This window comes from Thunnus thynnus, chromosome 19, assembly GCF_963924715.1.
Source record: "Thunnus thynnus chromosome 19, fThuThy2.1, whole genome shotgun sequence".
Lineage (NCBI taxonomy): Eukaryota > Metazoa > Chordata > Actinopteri > Scombriformes > Scombridae > Thunnus > Thunnus thynnus.
In genome coordinates, this window is record NC_089535.1 from 6298529 (window position 1) to 6322460 (window position 23932).

Genomic DNA, 23932 nt, shown 5'->3' on the forward strand with positions numbered 1-23932 from the left:
ATGCTGCTTACAGGTTACTGCATCAGTAATAATGTTTATAATATTCATAAGTAAGGCTGGATTACCAACCAGGCAGAGCAGCAACTGACCAGACCCCCAGGTGGCCCCAAAAGTTTCCATGTTATTGGGGTCTACATAATTTGATAAATTGCATTTTTTTTAATAGAAATCTTCATAGAAATTTGCACCACTGAATATCAACTCTGACAGGTCTTCCATTCTCCATCTTGTGGTCCTGGTCTTGAAGAGAGACTGGGTCAGAATCTAGTTATAAGACTTGAATCGTTTTAATTTATATTGAGCTCATTTGTTGTAAAGTTGTGTTTTATCAATTTCCACACAGAAAACTGAGGACAAGGTAGTATTATTCCATCATAGGAGTACTGTAAGGCTGCAACCAACAATTATTTTCATTATTAATAGGTCTGACAATTATTTTCTTTAATAAATGATTGATTGTTCAGTGTATAAAATGTCAGAACATAGTGGATAATTCCTATCATTATTCCTTGAAGTCCAAGTTAACATATAATGTGTTAAACGTAATATTGTCTTAAAACAACAGTCAGGTGTCCATATGAACAGTGAAAAAGGTTTTCCTCGCTGTCATCATTCCCCCTGTTCATATTGGCTATTAAAAGATCCCCTTCAAAAGTACTTTCAATGGAAATGATAAGGGACAAAATCCACAGTGTGTCCACACAGTCATTTTGCACAAAAATGTATTTAAAAGTCTACCTGAAGTTATATGATGCTTCAGCAGGTTGAGTTAGTCATATCAAGTAGATATCTGCCACATTTACAGTCTTTTTAGCATCAAATTCCCTCTTTGTGTTTCCTCAGACAGTGTTTCCCTGTTGAGCTGCAGTGGAAGTATAGTAACAAAAAGAGGAACTCAGATATCTGCTTGATTTGACTCATTTGCAAAAAACCTTCATATCAGCTTCATAAAAACTTTTGGATACATTTTTGCACAGAAGGAGGACTGTGGATTTTGGCCCCCATGGTCAGTGTGAACAGGAGGAATGATTATGGCAAGAAAAACCTACTTCAGTGTTCATTTGGGCACCTGACTGTTGGATAAGAGAGGCTTGAAAAACTGTGAACCTGTCCTTTAACATATTCTTTCATCTGACCAATAGCCCAAACCCAATTATATAAGAAATATATGTCATATATAAGAAAACTAGCAAATATTCACGTAGGACAAGCTGGTACCAGAGGATTTCTGGCATCTTTGCTCAGAAAGATTACAATAAATAATTATGAAAATTTCTGGCAATTAATTGTCGATCATATCAGCAAATCAATTAATCAACAAATAAGTTTGGCTCTAGAGTCCTACTCCCATGTGTAGTGGGGCAAAAAACTAACTTTTGCCTGTAGGAGGTAAATCCTGCCATGTTCATAAGGAGTATTTTTACTGCAGTATTTTTATTGCACTGCACTATGTACTTTGACATATTCTTTGATACTATATCAGTAGATATCTAGAGATATCATTGATAAGCGGGTTTTGAGTCTTTCCACATAATGTTCCTGTGGTGCAGATGAAGAGAAATGCGTGTTCTTGCTGGTAATGACGGAAGGAAGATGAGTGAACTCATGAGTGAGATTATGATCATATTACTGAAATCAACCGAAGCTGTGTCTTGTTCGGTTAAATATAGGCCTGGTTTGTTTCATGTTTTGGTCTTGATTACTCTAATTATATAAATTACATAAGTTATATGTAAAATGTATGTTATAATGCTGCTGACTCAGAATCAGAGGACTTTTATTACAAGTAGGAAACAGGTCAAAGTGTTCACAGCTGAAAGGAACAGAGACCAACTCACATTTGCTTATTTTCTTATTCTACTTTCAATTCTTCCACCTCAGGTTTGGTTCAGTGCATGTAAGGAGTCATCTTTGTCAGTGACCTCCTGTTTTAGAGCTTTGAGCTGTCTAAGTTATTGCTCATGTTTTTTGTAAATAGATTTAATTGTTTTTATATTTTTTTATATTCATTTTGCTTGATGCAGTTTTTACTTGATTTCAGCAGGATATGAATAATTGCCTTTAAGCAGTTTCAATTGGTCTAATCTTTTATTCCATGTTGTAATTTGATGAATTTTCTGTCAATGTTTGATGTGCCAGAATTGAGACCCAAACCTAAAATGGGCAAAATTTAGCAGGTTTTATAATGTAGGAAAAAAAGTTTTTCTGTGTTTTTAAAGTAATAATTTTTGCTTGTATATCTACATTTTAGTTTGTCAATAAAAGTAATTGTCTAACTAGCGGTTTCCTGACTCTGTGGACGGGTCGACATGGGAAAGATCAATCCAGGTATTTCTCCTTTACAAAACAATCCTGATATTTCAACCTTTGCTCACAATCCAGGGTTGTGTTCATCTAAAATTCCTCTCAAAGACAAAATTTCATCCCAATTATTTATTCTGTGTGTAGAAGACTTTTCATACCTCCCAGGGCCTGGCATAATGTCAGAAATGTCTCTTTCTTTGTCCAACTGTAAAAATATCAACTCAATTGTTGCCATTTTGTGAAAACACACATCATCCACCCTTCTTTGTTTTTTCTTCTTTTCTTTTGAAATGGCATTTTAACACCGTAATTGTTCACTTCAGTTAATGATTGTCACTCAGCTCTTGTTCACTCCTCCTCTGTTACACTGCTGCACAGAATACTACGGGAGGTGAAGGTAAACTTTTATGGAACTTTATTTGTCATTGTCCTCAGTTTACACACAACATGTTAGCATATGCAACCAATAATACAATTGACGTCTCCCAAAAAAAAACTCTTCTTCTCCTCTTCTTTTTAACCCTCTCCACAATTTCCCTACTATGGCAAGTAACCTAGGTCACAAAAAACATGCCCTTCAATATTATTTCCCATTTACTGCCTTAGAGCATGTTGAAGAACTTTACTTTAACTGTCACTGTAGATTTCACAAAGCACGTAATAAAAGGCAACTGCAGTTTTCAACATATTAAACATGCAGTTGGAGTTTGTGCTTCCTGTTTGGGACTTGACAAAAGTAAGAAAAATAAAACTTTCTCCAAAGAAAAAATAATCTTTACAAATTGAACCAGTTTTTTCATATTTTATACTTTTATGAGCTTGTCTTGTGTTTAGACTCAACCCAAAGTCACATCTCCAGCTTGTCCAGAATGCAGCAATTCAGATTATTAGAGGAGTAGAAAGACGTGGTCACATCACTCAGCTGCATATTTACCTTAGTTACTAGATTGCTTCAGAGCTGTTTTTTAAGATTTAACTGATCATCTTACATGATGAGGACAGTTTTGAAGTCAACAGGAAGTTATAGGGTGCTTTTACTCACTTTCGTTGCAACATCAGGTAATATCATGTATCAGTTGGCACACAAAAAGATAAAGAGGACGTGGCAAACTTTGTACAGACTAGAGACATTTACACTGATGAAGTGCATTTGTCCACTCAATATATATTAATCCATTGAATTTAATTAATCCAGAATATTGAGTTGTTGATTTTTTTTGTTTGTTTGTTTGTTTTTAGATTTTTAGGTGTGTGTGTTTTTTTAAGGTGTATTATATATATTTATCTGACCAAGACTCAAAAACCCAAATGCATAAGAAATATATATATAATATATAAGAAAAATAGCAAATATTCACATATGAGAAGCTGGTAACAGATAATTAATACTTATGTACTTATAGTGAAGCAATAGTTTGAATGCATGGCTTTTGCTTGTAATAGAGTATTTTACGCTGTGTTACTGTCACTTCTAAAATTCAATGCATAATCTAAATAGAAGGACAATAACCACCAAAGTCCATAAATGAAACCTGCAGACCTAAAAAAAAAAAAAAGTCACACACGCTGGTCATTTAAACATGAAATAATATCTTCTGACAATATATGTTATTCTTTGATATTATATCAGTGGAGGCGTAGAAATATAATTGATAAGCGGGTTTTGAATGTTTCCATATAATGTTCCTGTAGTGCAGATGAAGAGAAATGCGTGTTCTAGTTATCAATGACGGAAGGAAGATGAACTCATGAGTGAGATTATTATCATATTACCGAAATCGACCTGAGCTGTGTCTCGGTTGGTTAGATGCGGTCAGCTGACTCAGTGACATCAACTAGTGTCCAAATCATCTATTTGAAGAGGGGATGGCACTTCAAACAGTGAAGCAGTAACACCATCGGACATTACATTACATTTTATTTTAACACGCTTTTGCAGCCATGACTTTAAAGACTCGATGGTCTCACCTGTTTCTCCTTTTGTGTTGCGTCCAGACTTGTCTTTGTCAGTCAGGTAAGATATTGCTTTGTTTTTTTCCATCACTAATGTTTTATGCTGTCATGAAAACATTCAGCTCAGGTAGATTTAAAATCCAAAAAGACTTGGCCATAACCTAGTAGCCTATATGGCTGGACCGTGTATGGTGAATGTGTGAAATTGTGGACAATTTGTTACAGAGATAGTCAGTGTCAGGGGCGCCGGATTCATTTCAGAAGTGCGGGGTGACCGCGGACGCGCACACGGTTCCATTCATACTTTTCTGGGGTCGCGGACACAGATATTGTATGTTTATGTATATGCTTTATTACCAACAATCCTACCGTATAAACCTGGAATCTGTGTGTAACAGCTGACCTCTTTATATACAGTCAATGGTGTAGATGGGTAGCAGAACACAGAACATTATTTACCGTTAGATCCTTGCCGATCCTGTTAATGAAGTTACTGCTGCTGTGCCAGGTGCGTGAATGCGCACATCACTAATGTATCGTTTCAGCTGCTGTGTGATGCTGCAGGTATTTAATAAAGTCAAAGGAAAGAATCTGACGCACAGCCAACTGTGGACGACAAACATCAGTACTGATGTTTTTGCAACATCACGGATTACATTCAGTGACACCTGAACGATATTAATGTACAATTCAGTCTCAAACTGTAACCTTTTCTGACGGACATGTCAGTAGATTATGTTATAGATGCGACATACTAGAAGAGTAAAAGAAGCAAAATACATGAAAGTTGATTTGTTATGTTGGAGAGCTCTGTGTGCGCACCTCTGTTGACTAAAGACACACAAACTGTGTCTTTTACTCTATCTGCAATTTTCATTTACTAGCAGCCTCCCTTTACTTCGTGCTCACTTTTCACTGTCTGATCTATTCATATTCGTAGCAGCACCAAAGTCAACATCTTATCCAAATTTACATGGAATGATCAGATAATTCGAATGGAAATGATGTACTCTTTGCAGAAAAAGAAGCAAAAGTTTGTTTATTTTTTTTCAATTTCACTCCCAAGTTCTGAGAAATTGTAGTAATTGTAATACAAAAAAACAACACGTCTAATTCCACCAACTACACACACAGGTCAGAACTATATTGAATTATTGCCATATACACGTATTCACGAAACGCATTCAGGGTGGTTGTGTACATTTTTTTTATGACAAAATGTAACGCGCAATTTTGTTTGAAAATAAAATGTTTGCTAAGCAGTATGAAACTCAAACCTCTCCCACCACAATCAACCTCTGTCCAAATATTATTCACTATTTAAGCCCTACATTTACACAACTAATTTGCAATAACTATTTTCATTCACTTGTAAGATTCAGTGCCAATGCATGAAGTAGTGTGATGTTCATATAGTGCAAAGAAAAGAAACTGATCTTTTATCATCTTAATTTATTTCTTGGAATTTTCCCAATTTCTTTCTGTCCTTCTTTAACCAGTTAATTAAAGTTCAAATTATGAGATGATCCCAGTAAGGATACAGTACATAATGTTTCTGCTCATTATATTTAATTATATTGCTTTATTTTGTATTTATTCCTGTACTCCTGTACCTCTTGCACCTCTGCTGATATCGCCGCAAAGTTACAGCCAGTTTAGATGGAAATGGATGCTTCAATAAAACAAAACAAAGAACCTGCAAAGTCCCTGTTTGTAATGTGTGTATATTTATGTAATTCTACACAGTAGTAGTATACACTCCTTTATTATGTGTGTGTAAATGTCTTTGTCTTTTGTTACTCCAGGTGAATATGAAGAGGGTAAGTTACTGCAAATAAATTCTCCTAATATATAGTGTTCAGTTATAATTCTAATGTTTACAATGTCTGCTTCTACCATCAGCTGTGCTTTACCATGTACTATACCTTCACCTCAGCCTCCCTTTACCTCAAACTCACTTTTCACTGTCTGACCTCTTCATGTTCGTAGCAGCACCAAAGCCAACATATTATCCAAATTCAAATAAAATGAAAACAAAATTCAAATGAAACTGATGTACTCTTTGCACAAAAAGTTCCATAACTTTATTTTCTCAATTTCACCAACCTGGATACCCAAGTTCTGGGAAATTGTAGAAGTTCGAACACCAAAAAAAGAAAAAAAGAAAAAAAAAAACATGTCTAACTCTACCAACTACACACAAATAAATTATAGAAGGAAAAAATATTATGTGATAAACAGATCAGAACTATATTGAATTATTGCCATATTATACACTAAGATGTGGTATTCACATCTGCCTTTTAGGGTGTACATATATAGTTATTTTATATAAGAAACATGTAATGTGTAATTTTGTATGAAAAGAAAATGTTTTCTAAGCAGTATGAAACTCAAACCTCTCCCACCACAATCAACCTCTTGCCAAATATTATTCACTATTTAAGCCCTACATTTATGCAACTAATTTGCAATAACTATTTTCATTCACTTGTAACATTCAGTGCAAATGCATGAAGTAGTGTGATGCTCATATAATGCAGAGAAAAGAAACTGATCTTTTATAATCTTAATTTATTTTGTGGAAATTTCCCAATTTCTTTGTGTCCCTTTTTAACCAGTTAATTAAAGTTCAGATTATGGGATGGTCCCAGTAAGGATATAGTACATAATGTTTCTGCTCATTATACTTAATTATATTGCTTTATTTTGTATTTATTCCTGTACTCCTGTACCTCTTACACCTCTGCTGATATCGCCGCAAAGTTACAGCCAGTTTAGATGGAAATGGATGCTTCAATAAAACAAAACAAAGAACCTGCAAAGTCCCTGTTTGTAATGTGTGTATATTTATGTAATTCTACACAGTAGTAGTATACACTCCTTTATTACGTGTGTGTAAATGTCTTTGTCTTTTGTTACTCCAGGTGAATATGAAGAGGGTAAGTTACTGCAAATAAATTCTCCTAATATATAGTGTTCAGTTATAATTCTAATGTTTACAATGTCTGCTTCTACCATCAGCTGTGCTTTACCATGTACTATACCTTCACCTCAGCCTCTCTTTACCTCAAACTCACTTTTGACTGTCTGACGTCTTCATGTTTGTAACAGCACCAAAGCCAACATATTATTCAAATTCAAATAAAATGAAAACAAAATTCAAATGAAACTGATGTACTCTTTGCACAAAAAGTGCCATAACTTTATTTTCTCAATTTCATTAACCTGGATACCCAAGTTCTGGGAAATTGTAGAAGTTCTAACACCAAAAAAAGAAAAAGAGAAAAAAAAAAAACATGTCTAACTCCACCAACTGCACACAAATAAATTAGAGGAGGAAAAAATATTATGTGATAATCAGATCAGAACTATATTGAATTATTGCCATAGTATACACTAACGTGGTATTCACATCTGCCTTTAAGGGTGTATATATATAGTTATTTGTTTATGAAAAAAATAATGTGCAATTTTGTTTGAAAAGAAAATATTTTCTAAGCAGAATGAAACTCAAACCTCTCCCACCACAATCAACCTCTTGCCAAATGTTATTCACTATTTAAGCCCTACATTTATGCAACTAATTTGCAATAACTATTTTCATTCACTTGTAACATTCAGTGCAAATGCATGAAGTAGTGTGATGTTCATATAGTGCAGAGAAAAGAAACTGATCTTTTATAATCTTAATTTATTTTGTGGAATTTTCCCAATTTCTTTGTGTCCCTTTTTAACCAGTTAATTAAAGTTCAGATTATGGGATGGTACCAGTAAGGATATAGTACATAATATTTCTGCTCATTATACTTAATTATATTGCTTTATTTTGTATTTATTCCTGTACTCCTGTACCTCTTACACCTCTGCTGATATCGCCGCAAAGTTACAGCCAGTTTAGATGGAAATGGATGCTTCAATAAAACAAAACAAAGAACCTGCAAAGTCCCTGTTTGTAATGTGTGTATATTTATGTAATTCTACACAGTAGTAGTATACACTCCTTTATTATGTGTGTGTAAATGTCTTTGTCTTTTGTTACTCCAGGTGAATATGAAGAGGGTAAGTTACTGCAAATAAATTCTCCTAATATATAGTGTTCAGTTATAATTCTAATGTTTACAATGTCTGCTTCTATCATCAGCTGTGCTTTACCATGTACTATACCTTCACCTCAGCCTCCCTTTACCTCAAACTCACTTTTCACTGTCTGACCTCTTCATGTTCGTAGCAGCACCAAAGCCAACATATTATCCAAATTCAAATAAAATGAAAACAAAATTCAAATGAAACTGATGTACTCTTTGCACAAAAAGTTCCATAACTTTATTTTCTCAATTTCATTAACCTGGATACCCAAGTTCTGGGAAATTGTAGAAGTTCTAACACCAAAAAAAGAAAAAGAGAAAAAAAACAAAACATGTCTAACTCCACCAACTGCACACAAATAAATTAGAGGAGGAAAAAAATACTACGTGATAAACAGATCAGAATTATATTGAATTATTGCCATAGTATACACTAACATGTGGTATTCACATCTGCCTTTTAGGGTATATATATATATATAGTTATTTTATATACGAAACATGTAATGTGTAATTTTGTATGAAAAGAAAATGTTTTCTAAGCAGAATGAAACTCAAACCTCTCCCACCACAATCAACCTCTTGCCAAATATTATTCACTATTTAAGCCCTACATTTATTCAACTAATTTGCAATAACTATTTTCATTCATTTGTAACATTCAGTGCCAATGCATGAAGCAGTGTGATGTTCATATAGTGCAAAGAAAAGAAACTGATCTTTTTTTTTACCTTAATTTATTTCTTGGAATTTTGCCAATTTCTTTCTGTCCTGCTTTAACCAGTTAATTAAAGTTCAGATTATGGGATGATCCCAGTGAGGATACAGTACATAATGTTTCTGCTCATTATATTTAGTTATATTGTTTTATTCTGTATTCATTCAAATGGAAAAGTAAAGTTAAAAAAAACGTACAGTATGCTTGTTTATTTGGTGTAAATCACATCTCCTGTCCTGTACCTCTTACACCTCTGCTGATATTGCTGCAAAGCTACAACCAGTTTAGATGGAAATGGATGCTTCAATAAAACAAAACAAAGAACCTGCAAAGTCCCTGTTTGTAATGTGCGTATATTTATGTAATTCTACACAGTAGTAGTATACACTCCTTTATTACATGTGTGTAAATTTCTTTGTCTTTTGTTATTCTAGGTCAAGGTTCAGGAGACGGTCATCCACGTGAGTGACTAAAAATAAATTCTACTAATATATAACATTCAGCTGTAATTCTAATGTTTACTATATCTATTTCTACCATCAGCTGTGCTTTACCATGTACTATACCTTCACCTCAGCCTCCCTTTACCTCAAACTCACTTTCCACTGTCTGATCTCTTCATGTTCGTAGCAGCACCAAAGCCAACATCTTATCCAAAATTAGATGAAATGAACACAGAATTCAACTGGAAATTATATACTCTTTGCACAAAAAGTGGCATAAGTGTGTTTTCTCAATTTCACTAATTTGGATACCCGAGTTCTGGGAAATTGCAGTAGTTTACATTTAGTTATATTGCTTCAATCTGTATTCATTTTAGTGGAAAAATTGTGGGGAAAAAAACCTACACTGTGCTTTTTTATTTGACGTGAACCACATCCTCTGTCCTATACCTCTTACACCTCCGCTGATATTGCTGCAAAGCTACAACCAGTTTAGATGGAAATGGATGCTTTAATAAAACAAAACAAAGAACCTACTAAATCCCTGTTTGTAATGTGTGTATATTTATGTTATTCTGCATAGTAGTAGTATACACTCCTTTATTACATGTGTGTAAATCTCTTTTGTTATTCCAGGTACACCTCCACCATTTCCACCAAGTGAGTGACTGAAAATAAATTCTCCTAATATATAACATTCAGTTGTAATTCTAATGTTTACAATGTCTACTTCTACCATCAGCTGTGCTTTACCATGTACTATACCTTCACCTCAGCCTCCCTTTACCTCAAGCTCACTCTTGACTGTCTGATCTATTCATGTTTGTAGCAGCACCAAAGCCAACATCTTATCCAAATTTACATGAAATGATCAGAAAATTCAAATGGCAATGATGTACTCTTTGCACAAAAAGTGGCATAAGTTTATTTTCTCAATTTCACTAATCTGGATACCCAAGTTCTGGGAAATTGTAAAAGTACTTACACCAAATAAATTTAAAAAAAAAAAAAAAAAAAGTCTAACTCCACCAACTGCACATGAATGAAGTATAAGAGGAAAAAAATACTACGTGATAAACAGATCAGAACTATATTGAATTATTGCCATATACGCTAACATGGTATTCACATCTGCCTTTTAGGGTGTATATATATAGTTATTTTATACAAGAAACATGTAATGTGCAATTTTGTATGAAAAGAAAATGTTTTCTAAGCAGTATGAAACTCAAACCTCTCCCACCACAATCAACCTCTGTCCAAATATTATTCACTATTTAAGCCCTACATTTGTCCAACTAATTTGCAATAACTATTTTCATTCACTCGTAACATTTAGTGCCAATGCATGAAGTAGTGTGATGTTCATATAGTGCAAAGAAAAGAAACTGATCTTTTATAATCTTAATTTATTTCTTGGAATTTTCCCATTTTATTTTTGTCCTATTTTAACCAGTTCATTAAAGTTTAGATTATGGGATGGTCCAAGTGATGATATGGTACATAATGTTTCTGCTCATTATACTTAATTATATTGCTTTATTTTGTATTTATTCCTGTACTCCTGTACCTCTTACACCTCTGCCGATATCGCCGCAAAGTTACAGCCAGTTTAGATGTAAATGGATGCTTCAATAAAACAAAACAAAGAACCTGCAAAGTCCCTGTTTGTAATGTGTGTATATTTATGTAATTCTTTACAGTAGTAGTATACACTCCTTTATTATGTGTGTGTAAATGTCTTTGTCTTTTGTTACTCCAGGTGAATATGAAGAGGGTAAGTTACTGCAAATAAATTCTCCTAATATATAGTGTTCAGTTATAATTCTAATGTTTACAATGTCTGCTTCTACCATCAGCTGTGCTTTACCATGTACTATACCTTCACCTCAGCCTCCCTTTACCTCAAACTCACTTTTCACTGTCTGACCTCTTCATGTTTGTAACAGCACCAAAGCCAACATATTATCCAAATTCAAATAAAATGAAAACAAAATTCAAATGAAACTGATGTACTCTTTCCACAAAAAGTGCCATAACTTTATTTTCTCAATTTCATTAACCTGGATACCCAAGTTCTGGGAAATTGTAGAAGTTCTAACACCAAAAAAAGAAAAAGAGAAAAAAAACAAAACATGTCTAACTCCACCAACTGCACACAAATAAATTAGAGGAGGAAAAAAATACTACGTGATAAACAGATCAGAATTATATTGAATTATTGCCATAGTATACACTAACATGTGGTATTCACATCTGCCTTTTAGGGTATATATATATATAGTTATTTTATATACGAAACATGTAATGTGTAATTTTGTATGAAAAGAAAATGTTTTCTAAGCAGAATGAAACTCAAACCTCTCCCACCACAATCAACCTCTTGCCAAATATTATTCACTATTTAAGCCCTACATTTATTCAACTAATTTGCAATAAGTATTTTCATTCATTTGTAACATTCAGTGCCAATGCATGAAGCAGTGTGATGTTCATATAGTGCAAAGAAAAGAAACTGATCTTTTTTTTTTATCTTAATTTATTTCTTGGAATTTTGCCAATTTCTTTCTGTCCTGCTTTAACCAGTTAATTAAAGTTCAGATTATGGGATGATCCCAGTGAGGATACAGTACATAATGTTTCTGCTCATTATATTTAGTTATATTGTTTTATTCTGTATTCATTCAAATGGAAAAGTAAAGTTAAAAAAAACGTACAGTATGCTTGTTTATTTGGTGTAAATCACATCTCCTGTCCTGTACCTCTTACACCTCTGCTGATATCGCTGCAAAGTTACAGCCAGTTTAGATGGAAATGGATGCTTTAATAAAACAAATCAAAGAACCTACTGAATTCCTGTTTGTAATGTGTTTATATTTATGTAATTCTGCATAGTAGTAGTATACACTCCATTATTACATGTGTGTAAATTTCTTTGTCTTAGGTTTTCTAGATGAAGATCTTTTTTATCAACCACGTGAGTAACTGAAAATAGATTCTCCTAATATATAACATTCAGTTGTAATTCTAATGTTTACAATGTCTGCTTCTACCATCAGCTGTGCTTTATCATGTACTATACCTTAACCTCAGCCTCTCTTTACCTCAAACTCATTTTTCACTATCTGATCTATTCATGTTTGTAGCAGCACCAAAGTCAACATCTTATCCAAATTTACATGAAATGAACACAGAATTCAAATGGCAATGATGTACTCTTTGCACAAAAAGTGGCATAAGTGTGTTTTCTCAATTTCACTAATCTGGATACCCAAGTTCTGGGAAATTGTAAAAGTACTAACACCAAATAAATTTAAAAAAACAAAACAAAACAAAAAAACATGTCTAACTCCACCAGCTGCACACAAATAAAGTATAAGAGGAAAAAAAATACTACATGATACACAGATCAGAACTATATTGAATTATTGCCATATACGCTAACATGTGGTATTCACATCTGCCTTTTAGGGTGTATATATATAGTTATTTTATACAAGAAACATGTAATGTGCAATTTTGTATGAAAAGAAAATGTTTTCTCAGCAGCATGAAACTCAAACCTTTCCCACCACAATCAACCTCTTGCCAATAGTATTCACTATTTAAGCCCTACATTTGTCCAACTAATTTGCAATAACTATTTTCATTCACTCGTAACATTTAGTGCCAATGCATGAAGTAATGTGATGTTTATATAGTGCAAAGACAAGAAACTGATCTTTTATAATCTTAATTTATTTCTTGGAATTTTCCCAATTTCTTTCTGTCCTATTTTAACCAGTTAATTAAAGTTCAAATTATGGGATGGTCCCAGTGAGGGTACAGTACATAATGTTCCTGCTCATTATATTTAGTTATATTGCTTTATTCTGTATTGATTCAAATTGAAAAATAGAGGGGAAAAACATACAGTATGCTTGTTTGATTGGTGTGAACCACATCCCCTGTCCTGTACTTCTTACTCCTCTGCTGATATTGCCACAAAGCTACAGCCAGTTTAGATGGAAATGGATGCTTTAATAAAACAAATCAAAGAACCTACAAAATCCCTGTTTGTAATGTGTGTTTACTTATGTAATTCTACACAGTAGTAGTATACACTTTATTACATACGTGTAAATCTCTGTCTTTTGTTATTCCAGCTACAGTGCAATTTGGTGAGTAACTACAAATAAATTCTACTAACATATAACACTCAGTTATAATTCTAATGTTTACAAAGTCTACTTCTACCATCAGCTGTGCTTTACCATGTACTGTACCTTCACCTCAGCCTCCCTTTACCTCAAACTCACTTTCCACTGACTGATATATTTATGTTCGTAGCAGCACCAAAGCCAACATATTATCCAAAATTACATGAAATGAACACAGAATTCAAATGGAAATGATGTAATCTTTGCACAAAAAGTGGGATAAGTGTGTTTTCTCAATTTCAGTAACTTAAAACTGATCTTTTTTAATCTTAATTTATTTCTTGGAATTTTCCCAATATCTTTCTGTCCTATTTTAACCAGTTAATTAAAGTTCATATGATGGGATGGTCCCAGTGAGGGTACAGTAGCTACATAATGTTTACTTTCTATGTAGTTATATTAGTTATATATATTTAGTAATATTGCTTCATTCTGTATCCATTCATGATAATGAAACATGTTCATGTTTTTTGCTTCATGTCTAATTTGTCTAAAGTGCCTGTAAAGCAAGTTATGCACAAAGTCAGATTTCTGATTTTTTTGTACTGATGTGGTGTTTTGCTCTGTTCATCCTCTTTCCAGCCTCTTTGTCAAGATATACTGTAGGAAAGAATAAACATTACAATTAACAATAGCAATAGAATTAGAATAGAATTATTAACAAAAGAATATCTCATTGCATCTTCCCTGTGCTGGGCCAAAAAAAGTCTTGATCAGTGTTTCTTATCATGTTGATGTGTTTTGAATGTTTAGTTTGGATGATGTGAATTATGAAGTTCAAGGATCACAGGATTTAGTTGTAATGATGTCTACATGTGCTTTTCTTTTGGCAATCCCTCAATCAAACAAAGGTAGCGCGGAGAATTTAAACCCAAAATCTATTTTCAAGTTAGTATTTTGAATAGTCACATTTCATAAGAGCTGATATTAGCAGCTTTCTCCTTCACAGGAACAAGTAGGTTACTGGTAGTGATAGTAAGGAGGCAGTTTGAGCATGATATTGTCTGGAAGGGATTATTTGGTGCTTCTGGTTTTATGGAATGAAATGTGAGATTATTATATAGTTTCCACAAGCAGGCCAAAAAAACTTTTCATTGAAGTTGAATAGGTCACAATTTTACCATTGTTGGTAAATTGAGACTTCATTTGCTCTGTCTAGTGTAATATGTACATTTCTGGCAGTCTGAAATGTACTTTATAAAACATCTAACCTACTTATGCTATTTGTGCATCTTGTTTGTACATTCATCAATATAACGAGCCTCTGATACCGCTGTGTGTTTTTCCATTCGTTGACTCGACGGGTGGAAGAAGCAAATCAACATTGTTTATGGGGTATTTTTATATATTTCTCAAGAACCACTCATTCAAACAACTTCACACATCGACATTGCACTTCCTTGATTCCCAGCAATACACCTGCCAAGTACGAAGTAGATCAAATGAACAGTTCTCAAGCTATAGGCAAGATAAGAATGACTTTGATCAAAATATATAATAAAGTTATATGTAAAATGGATATTGTTGTAATGCTGCTGACTCAAGCTCAGAGAACTATTATTACAAGTAGGAAACAGATCAAAATGCTCATGGCTGAAACGAACAGAGTGCAACTCACATTTGAGTTTCAGATGTAGTCAAATTATAGTTCGTTCCTGCATGTAAACCTGCATACTTCTGCTTTTCACATGTTTTCATATTGTCACTTCACAACAGTTGGAGGCGCCCTTGGTATAGAGAGCCCAGGTCAGGCGCATAGTTACCGCCTAGATTGGAAGGATGGCAACCCCCGAGCCAACGAAATACTGAGCAATGGACATCCAGACATGATCGGTAAAGTGAGCAAAGGTGGGTAGAAGTCAGCTGGAAATGATGTACTCTTTGCACAAAAAGTGACATAAGTGTGTTTTCTCAATTTCATTAACTTGAAACTGATCTTTTTTAATCTTAATTTATTTCTTGGGATTTTCTTAATTTCTTTCTGTCCTATTTTAACCAGTTACTTAAAAATCATATGATGGGATGGTCCCAGTGAGGGTAATGTTTCCCTTTTATTTAGTCATATCAGTTATATATTTAGTAAAATGGATATTGTTGTAATGCTGCTGACTCAAGCTCAGAGGACTATTATTACAAGTAGGAAACAGATCAAAATGCTCACAGCTGAAAGGAACAGAGTGCAACTCACATTTGAGTTTCAGATGTAGTCAAATTATAGTTTGTTCCTTCATGTAAACCTGTATACTTCTGCTTTTCACACGTTTTCATATTGTCACTTCACAATAGAAGAAGACGTCCCTGATATAAAGAGCCCAGATGGGGTAGCAGTCATATCCAAAGACAAAGAATTCCTGAGCAGTCATCTTACAACTGTCTTCCTCCCAATCATCTACATCATTGTGTTTGCTGTGGGGCTGCCCACCAACGCCATGGCAATATGGGTATTCCTCTTCAGGAACAAGAAAAAGCACCCCTCGTCAATCTACATGGCAAACCTGGCTCTGGCTGATTTACTCTTTGTCATCTGGGTCCCCCTGAAGATATCATACCACTTCAACGGGAACAACTGGATCTATGGAGAAGGGCTGTGCAAAGTGCTGGTGGCGTTTTTCTACAGCAACATGTACTGCTCCATCGCCTTTATCACCTGCATAAGTGTCCAGCGTTATTGGGCAGTGGTCCACCCACTGTCCGCGCAGCACAGGGACAACCGCATACCCGTTGCCATCTCCGTCACAGTCTGGGTGGTGGTCTGGCTTATCACCATCCCTCTCTACCTGTATGACCAACAGGTCAGAATAACAAACTTCAATCCAAAAATCCTTACCTGCCATGATGTCACCAGGGAAAGTCAGGTGAAAATAGCAGCTGGCTACTTCCTGACAATGGGAACTCTGGGATTTGTTGTTCCCACTATTGTGTGTATCATATCCTACATCCTCATGCTCAAAGCTCTCAGGAACAGCATGACAGATGCTGCCATCACCAAGAAGCGACGGAAGGCTGTGGTCTTGATGATCACAGTGTTGGTTATGTTTTTAGTGTGCTTCACCCCCAGTAACATCATGCTGCTGGTACACTATATCCTCTTGTTGGGCGGGGCTGACAACCACCTGTACAGATTTTATATCACCACCCTGTGTCTGGCTAGTCTCAACAGCTGCATCGACCCTTTTGTTTATTACTTTATCTCCAAGAACTTCAGGGATCATGTGAAGAACACGTTCCTCTGCAGGAGTGAGAGAACAGTGAAGAGGATGAAGGTTTCCTTCAGGGCTCTGAAAAACTCACAAGAGCAACACACTATGCCTAACTCAGATAACACACAGAGCACTGAATGCTAGTGGATTAATCATTATTAAGCTGTTTTATGCCTGATCATTATCTCCCTTCAGATAGAGATTTTGGTAACACTTAATTTACAGGTCTCTTTATTTGTATATCAAAATAAAATAAAGTGTTACCTTTTTTTTCTTATTCTACTGTGAAGGAAGATAGGAAATTTAGGAGTCATCTTTGGCAATGACCTCCTGTTTCAGAGCTTTGAGCTGTCTAAATGACTGCTTATATTGTTTTAATACATTTAATTGTCTTTATATCTTTTACGACACACTTGTTTTATGCAGTTTGCTTGATGCAGTTTGCTTGATTTCAGCAGGATATGAATGATTGCCTTTATTCAGTTTTAATGGGTCTAATCTTTTATTCCATGTTGTAATTTGATGAATTTTCTGTCAATGTTTGATGTGCCAGAATTGAGACCCAAACCTAAAATGGGCAAAATTTAGCAGGTTTTATACTGTAGGATAAAAGTTTTTCTGTGTTTTTTAAAGTAATAATTTTTGCTTGTATATCTACATTTTAGTTTGTCAATAAAAGTCATTGTCTAACTAGCGGTTTCCTGACTCTGTGGATGGGTCGACATGGGAAAGATCAATCCAGGTATTTCTCCTTTTCAAAATAATCCTGATATTTTAACCTTTGCTCACAATCCAGGGTTGTGTTCATCCAAAATTCCTCTCAAAGACAAAATTTCATCCCAATTATTTATTCTGTGTGTAGAAGATTTTTCATACCTCCCAGGGCCTGGCATAATGTCAGAAATGTCTCTTTCTTTGTCCAACTGTAAAAATATCAATTAATTTGTTGCCATTTTGTGAAAACACACATCATCCACCCTTCTTTGTTTTTTCTTCTTTTCTTTTGAAATGGCATTTTAACACCGTAATTGTTCACTTCAGTTAATGATTGTCACTCAGCTCTTGTTCACTCTTCCTCTGTTACACTGCTGCACAGAATACCACGGGAGGTGAAGGTAAACTTTTATGGAACTTTATTTATCATTGTCCTCAGTTTACACACAACATGTTAGCATATGCAACCAATAATAAAATTGACTTCTCCCAACAAAACTCTTCTTCTCCTCTTCTTTTTAACCCTCTCCACAATTTCCCTACTATGGCAAGTAACCTAGGTCACAAAAAACATGCCACTCAATATTATTTCCCATTTACTGCCTTACATCATGTTGAAGAACTTCGTGTTTGGTCATCTAACTGGTCATCAAGTCAATATGACCAAATAATGATTTCTTTGTTCAGGTGGGATCTGTCACTGTGGATTTCACAAAGCACGTAATAAAAGGCAACTGCAGTTTTCAACATATTAAACATACAGTTGGAGTTTGTGCTTCCTGTTTGGGACTTGACAAAAGTAAGAGAATAAAACTTTCTCCCAAGTAAAGAATAATCTTTACAAATTGAACCAGTTTTTACATACTTTATACTTTTATAAGCTTGCCTTGTGTTTAGACTCAACCCAAAGTCACAACTCCTGCTTGTCCAGAATGCAGCAGTTCAGATTATTAGAGGAGTCGAAAGACGTGGTCACATCACGCAGTTGCATATTTACCTTCGTTACTAGATTGCTTCAGAGCTGTTTTTTAAGATTTAACTGATCATCTTACGTGATAAGGTCAGTTTTGAAGTCAACAGGAAATTAGAGGGATTGACATGAACTTGACCTTCGTTGTAACGTCACATATCAGTAGTCGCACAAAAAGATAAAGTGGACGTGGCAAACTTTGTACAAACCAGAGACATTTAGTCTGATGAAGTGCGTTTGTCCAATTAATAATGTCCAATGTCCAGTTATTAATCCAGAATATTGAGTTGTCTTTTTGTTTGTTTGTGGGTTTGTTTCTTTTAGATTTTTTGGGTTTTTCTTTTTACATATATTATGCCATACTAAGCATGTTCTGTAATGAAATGTTGAAAGTAGAGCTGAAATTATAGCTCAATTAATTGATAAGTCAATCAACAGAAATGAACAGGTAGCTATTTTGATGATCGATCAATTGTTGCAGTCATTTTCAAGTATAAACGCCAATACTTTGATGGTTCCAGATTCTCAAATGTTAAAATTAACCATTTGTAGGAAATTTTCATGGATGTTTTTCACAATTTTCTGATGTATAAAAAAAAAAAAACATTGATCAATTGAGAAAATAATCGGCATATTAATAAATAAAGTGAGATATTCAATTCCAGCATCACATCAAATGCATTAAGCGGCAGGAGATTTGGAATTTTGATTCATGACCTCAGTATTTATAAAATCCAACAAAGAACATTGGTCATGAATGAGAAATAAATTTTGACCTGATGATGGCACTACATGAAAGACTAGGGGAAGGGTTCAAAAAAGTTATTACATTTCATCCTTGGCGTAACAGGTACCAAATTTCATTGCGATCCATCCAATAGCTGTTGAGACGCTTTATAAGCTGTAAGTGAATATGCAAATAAATACAAGGACTTACTATTTTGGCAATGTTTTGTATTTCCTGTATGCACATATACAGGAAATACCCCAGGTGTCACCTTTTCTTGGCCTTGTGATTTATCTGTCTGCTCTCTCTGCTGGTCCTCCAGCTGTTGGTCAAACATTTTATTCAGCTGGGGTTGTTGTTGTTGTTTTGAAGATTGTTTTGTTTTGCTTTGGTTGCTGTGATCCTGATGGGACAACGTCTTAAGGGAGGGGATGGGGTGGGTGTCACATTTTGTTTGGCCTTGTGATTTACCTGTCTGCTCCCTCTAGAGGTGCTCATGAGGGCAGCTTGCAACAGCTGAGGGCCCACAGGGTTCCCAGGTTATTTAAGTCCAGGCTGCAGCACAGCCCAGTCTCACATTCTTCTCTGACTGCTTACGGCTGCTGCTGGTTGCGGCTCTCTGTTCTCCCCTTCAGCTACTTGGTTTGGTTTAGTTCTGTTTCTGTAGTTTGGTTATTTTATGTTTGCTTTTGACTCTTTGGTTGCTTGTTTGTTTATTTTTGTAGATCACATGACTTTTGTATCTGTTTATAATGTGTAATGAGGTGAGATTATTCCCATAAGCCTCTAGTGGTTTTCTAAATCTCACCTGCACAATTTATTTCTTCTCTTTTGTTGTGTAGTTTTATGTTGTTTTGCTTTTACTGTGCAAATAAATAAATAAAAATAAATAAATAAACTTTACGTTCTTGCATCTTAAAACACTCACATACACACTTTATATTCATGCACATCACACATCAATGACTCTACTGATTTCCACACTCCATATTGTTAATGTTTAGTTAATTTTGTTTGATTTGGTCTGATTTGGTTAATTTGTGTTAATAAACTTATTTTCTGTTAAAACTAAGCATGGTGTGTGTCCTATTTTGTTGTGGTCATTATATATATATTTACTGAAAAGATTATTTTATTGCACATATGTTTCACAGTGAAAAGCTTTCAGTCATGTCTTACTTTGTACTTTCTTTAAATATACACCACTTTTAAAACAAAACAATCTTTTGTCTAAATGTAACCTTTGTATCATTGTGAGTGAAAGACAACCAAGAAACAACACTTATGTGATCAGCAAACATCCCTCTTTGGCATAGTTTGTTTAATGCTTCCCCCTGCTGGTGAGAAATATGCAGTACATCCTATATGTACACTCATTGAGCACTTTATTAGGAGCACCTGTGCAATCTAATGCAATCCAATACAACAGCTCTGACAGAAATTCTACTTTTACGAAGCTTATACATTTTCAGTTTTTGTTGACATTGTCAGAAAGGTGATAACTTTGTGTTTATTTATGAGGTTATAGTGGGTGATGGTGGTGAACTGGAGTGCGTTATAAATTATTGCAAATATTTGCCCCCCTCATGTATGTTAATAGGGTGGAAACTTTTTACTCCACTAGATTCATTTCACAGCTTGAGCTTCTTTTCACATAAAGACTAAAATGTAAAACCAAGTTAAGAGTATATAACCTTGTTAAAATTAGCTCCATTTTGACAGCAATGTAATGCTGCTTACAGGTTACTGCATCAGTAATAATGTTTATAATACTCATAAGTAAGGCTGGATTACCAACCAGGCAGAGCAGCAACTGACCAGACCCCCAGGTGGCCCCAAAAGCTTCCATATTATTTGGGTCTACATAATTTGATAAATTGCATTTTTTTTTTTTTTTATAGAAATCTTCATAGAAATTTGCACCACTGAATATCAACTCTGACAGGTCCTCCATTCTCCATCTTGTGGTCCTGGTCTTGAAGAGAGACTGGGTCAGAATCTAGTTATAAGACTTGAATCGTTTTAATTTATATTGAGCTCATTTGTTGTAAAGTTGTGTTTTATCAATTTCCACACAGAAAACTGAGGACAAGGTAGTATTATTCCATCATAGGAGTACTGTAAGGCTGCAACCAACAATTATTTTCATTATTAATAGGTCTGACAATTATTTTCTTTAATAAATGATTGATTGTTCAGTGTATAAAATGTCAGAACATAGTGGATAATTCCTATCATTATTCGCTAAAGTCCAAGTTAACATATAATGTGTTAAATGTAATATTGTCTTAAAACAACAGTCAGGTGTCCATATGAACAGTGAAAAAGGTTTTCCTCGCTGTCATCTTTCCTCCTGTTTATACTGGCTATTAAAAGATCCCCTTCAAAAGTGCTTTCAATGGAAGTGATGAGGGACAAAATCCACAGTGTGTCCACACAGTCATTTTGCACAAAAATGTATTTAAAAGTCTACCTGAAGTTATATGATGCTTCAGCAGGTTGAGTTAATCATATCAAGTAGATATCTGCCACATTTACAGTCTTTTTAGCATCAAATTCCCTCTTTGTGTTTCCTCAGACAGTGTTTCCCTGTTGAGCTGCAGTGGAAGAATAGTAACAAAAAGAGGAACTCAGATATCTGCTTGATTTGACTCATTTGCAAAAAACCTTCATATCAGCTTCAGAAAAACTTTTGGATACATTTTTGCACAGGAGGAGGACTGTGGATTTTGGCCCCCATGGTCAGTGTGAACAGGAGGAATGATTATGGCAAGAAAAACCTACTTCAGTGTTCATTTGGGCACCTGACTGTTGGATAAGAGAGGCTTGAAAAACTGTGAACCTGTCCTTTAACATATTCTTTCATCTGACCAATAGCCCAAACCCAATTATATAAGAAATATATGTCATATATAAGAAAACTAGCAAATATTCACGTAGGACAAGCTGGTACCAGAGGATTTCTGGCATCTTTGCTCAGAAAGATTACAATAAATAATTATGAACATTTCTGGCAATTAATTGTCGATCATATCAGCAAATCAATTAATCAACAAATAAGTTTGGCTCTAGAGTCCTACTCCCATGTGTAGTGGGGCAAAAAACTAACTTTTGCCTGTAGGAGGTAAATCCTGCCATGTTCATAAGGAGTATTTTTACTGCAGTATTTTTATTGCACTGCACTATGTACTTTGACATATTCTTTGATACTATATCAGTAGATATCTAGAGATATCATTGATAAGCGGGTTTTGAGTCTTTCCACATAATGTTCCTGTGGTACAGATGAAGAGAAATGCGTGTTCTTGCTGGTAATGACGGAAGGAAGATGAACTCATGAGTGAGATTATGATCATATTACTGAAATCAACCCAAGCTGTGTCTTGTTCGGTTAAATATAGGCCTGGTTTGTTTCATGTTTTGGTCTTGATTACTCTAATTATATAAATTACATAAGTTATATGTAAAATGTATGTTATAATGCTGCTGACTCAGAATCAGAGGACTTTTATTACAAGTAGGAAACAGGTCAAAGTGTTCACAGCTGAAAGGAACAGAGACCAACTCACATTTGCTTATTTTCTTATTCTACTTTCAATTCTTCCACCTCAGGTTTGGTTCAGTGCATGTAAGGAGTCATCTTTGTCAGTGACCTCCTGTTTTAGAGCTTTGAGCTGTCTAAGTTATTGCTCATGTTTTTTGTAAATACATTTAATTGTTTTTATATTTTTTTATATTCATTTTGCTTGATGCAGTTTTTACTTGATTTCAGCAGGATATGAATGATTGCCTTTAAGCAGTTTCAATTGGTCTAATCTTTTATTCCATGTTGTAATTTGATGAATTTTCTGTCAATGTTTGATGTGCCAGAATTGAGACCCAAACCTAAAATGGGCAAAATTTAGCAGGTTTTATAATGTAGGAAAAAAAGTTTTTCTGTGTTTTTAAAGTAATAATTTTTGCTTGTATATCTACATTTTAGTTTGTCAATAAAAGTAATTGTCTAACTAGCGGTTTCCTGACTCTGTGGATGGGTCGACATGGGAAAGATCAATCCAGGTATTTCTCCTTTACAAAATAATCCTGATATTTCAACCTTTGCTCACAATCCAGGGTTGTGTTCATCTAAAATTCCTCTCAAAGACAAAATTTCATCCCAATTATTTATTCTGTGTGTAGAAGACTTTTCATACCTCCCAGGGCCTGGCATAATGTCAGAAATGTCTCTTTCTTTGTCCAACTGTAAAAATATCAATTAATTTGTTGCCATTTTGTGAAAACACACATCATCCACCCTTCTTTGTTTTTTCTTCTTTTCTTTTGAAATGGCATTTTAACACCGTAATTGTTCACTTCAGTTAATGATTGTCACTCAGCTCTTGTTCACTCCTCCTCTGTTACACTGCTGCACAGAATACTACGGGAGGTGAAGGTAAACTTTTATGGAACTTTATTTGTCACTGTCCTCAGTTTACACATAACATGTTGGCATATGCAACCAATAATACAATTGACATCTCCCAAAAAAAAAACTCTTCTTCTCCTCTTCTTTTTAACCCTCTCCACAATTTCCCTACTATGGCAAGTAACCTAGGTCACAAAAAACATGCCACTCA

General features: G+C 34.6%; 2 protein-coding genes across 3 annotated transcripts in view; both read left to right on the forward strand.

Annotated features, from left to right (window-relative positions):
• Positions 1-23932, forward strand: part of LOC137170289 (proteinase-activated receptor 2-like) — a 117360-nt gene that overhangs the window by 52955 nt on the left and 40473 nt on the right. The window lies entirely within an intron of this gene.
• On the forward strand, positions 12406-17788 carry LOC137170695 (proteinase-activated receptor 2-like). Of its 2 annotated transcripts, XR_010924655.1 has the most exons (3): positions 12406-15553; positions 15992-17517; positions 17648-17788. XR_010924655.1 is itself a non-coding variant. In XM_067574220.1 (2 exons), the coding sequence occupies exons 1-2, from the start codon at positions 15394-15396 to the stop codon at positions 17047-17049; spliced, it is 1218 nt and encodes a 405-aa protein (XP_067430321.1). In that variant the 5' UTR covers positions 12406-15393; the 3' UTR covers positions 17050-17595. The 2 variants fall into 2 exon arrangements, 1 of the variants encoding a protein (XP_067430321.1); XM_067574220.1 differs by lacking the exon at positions 17648-17788 and having other exon boundaries at positions 15992-17595.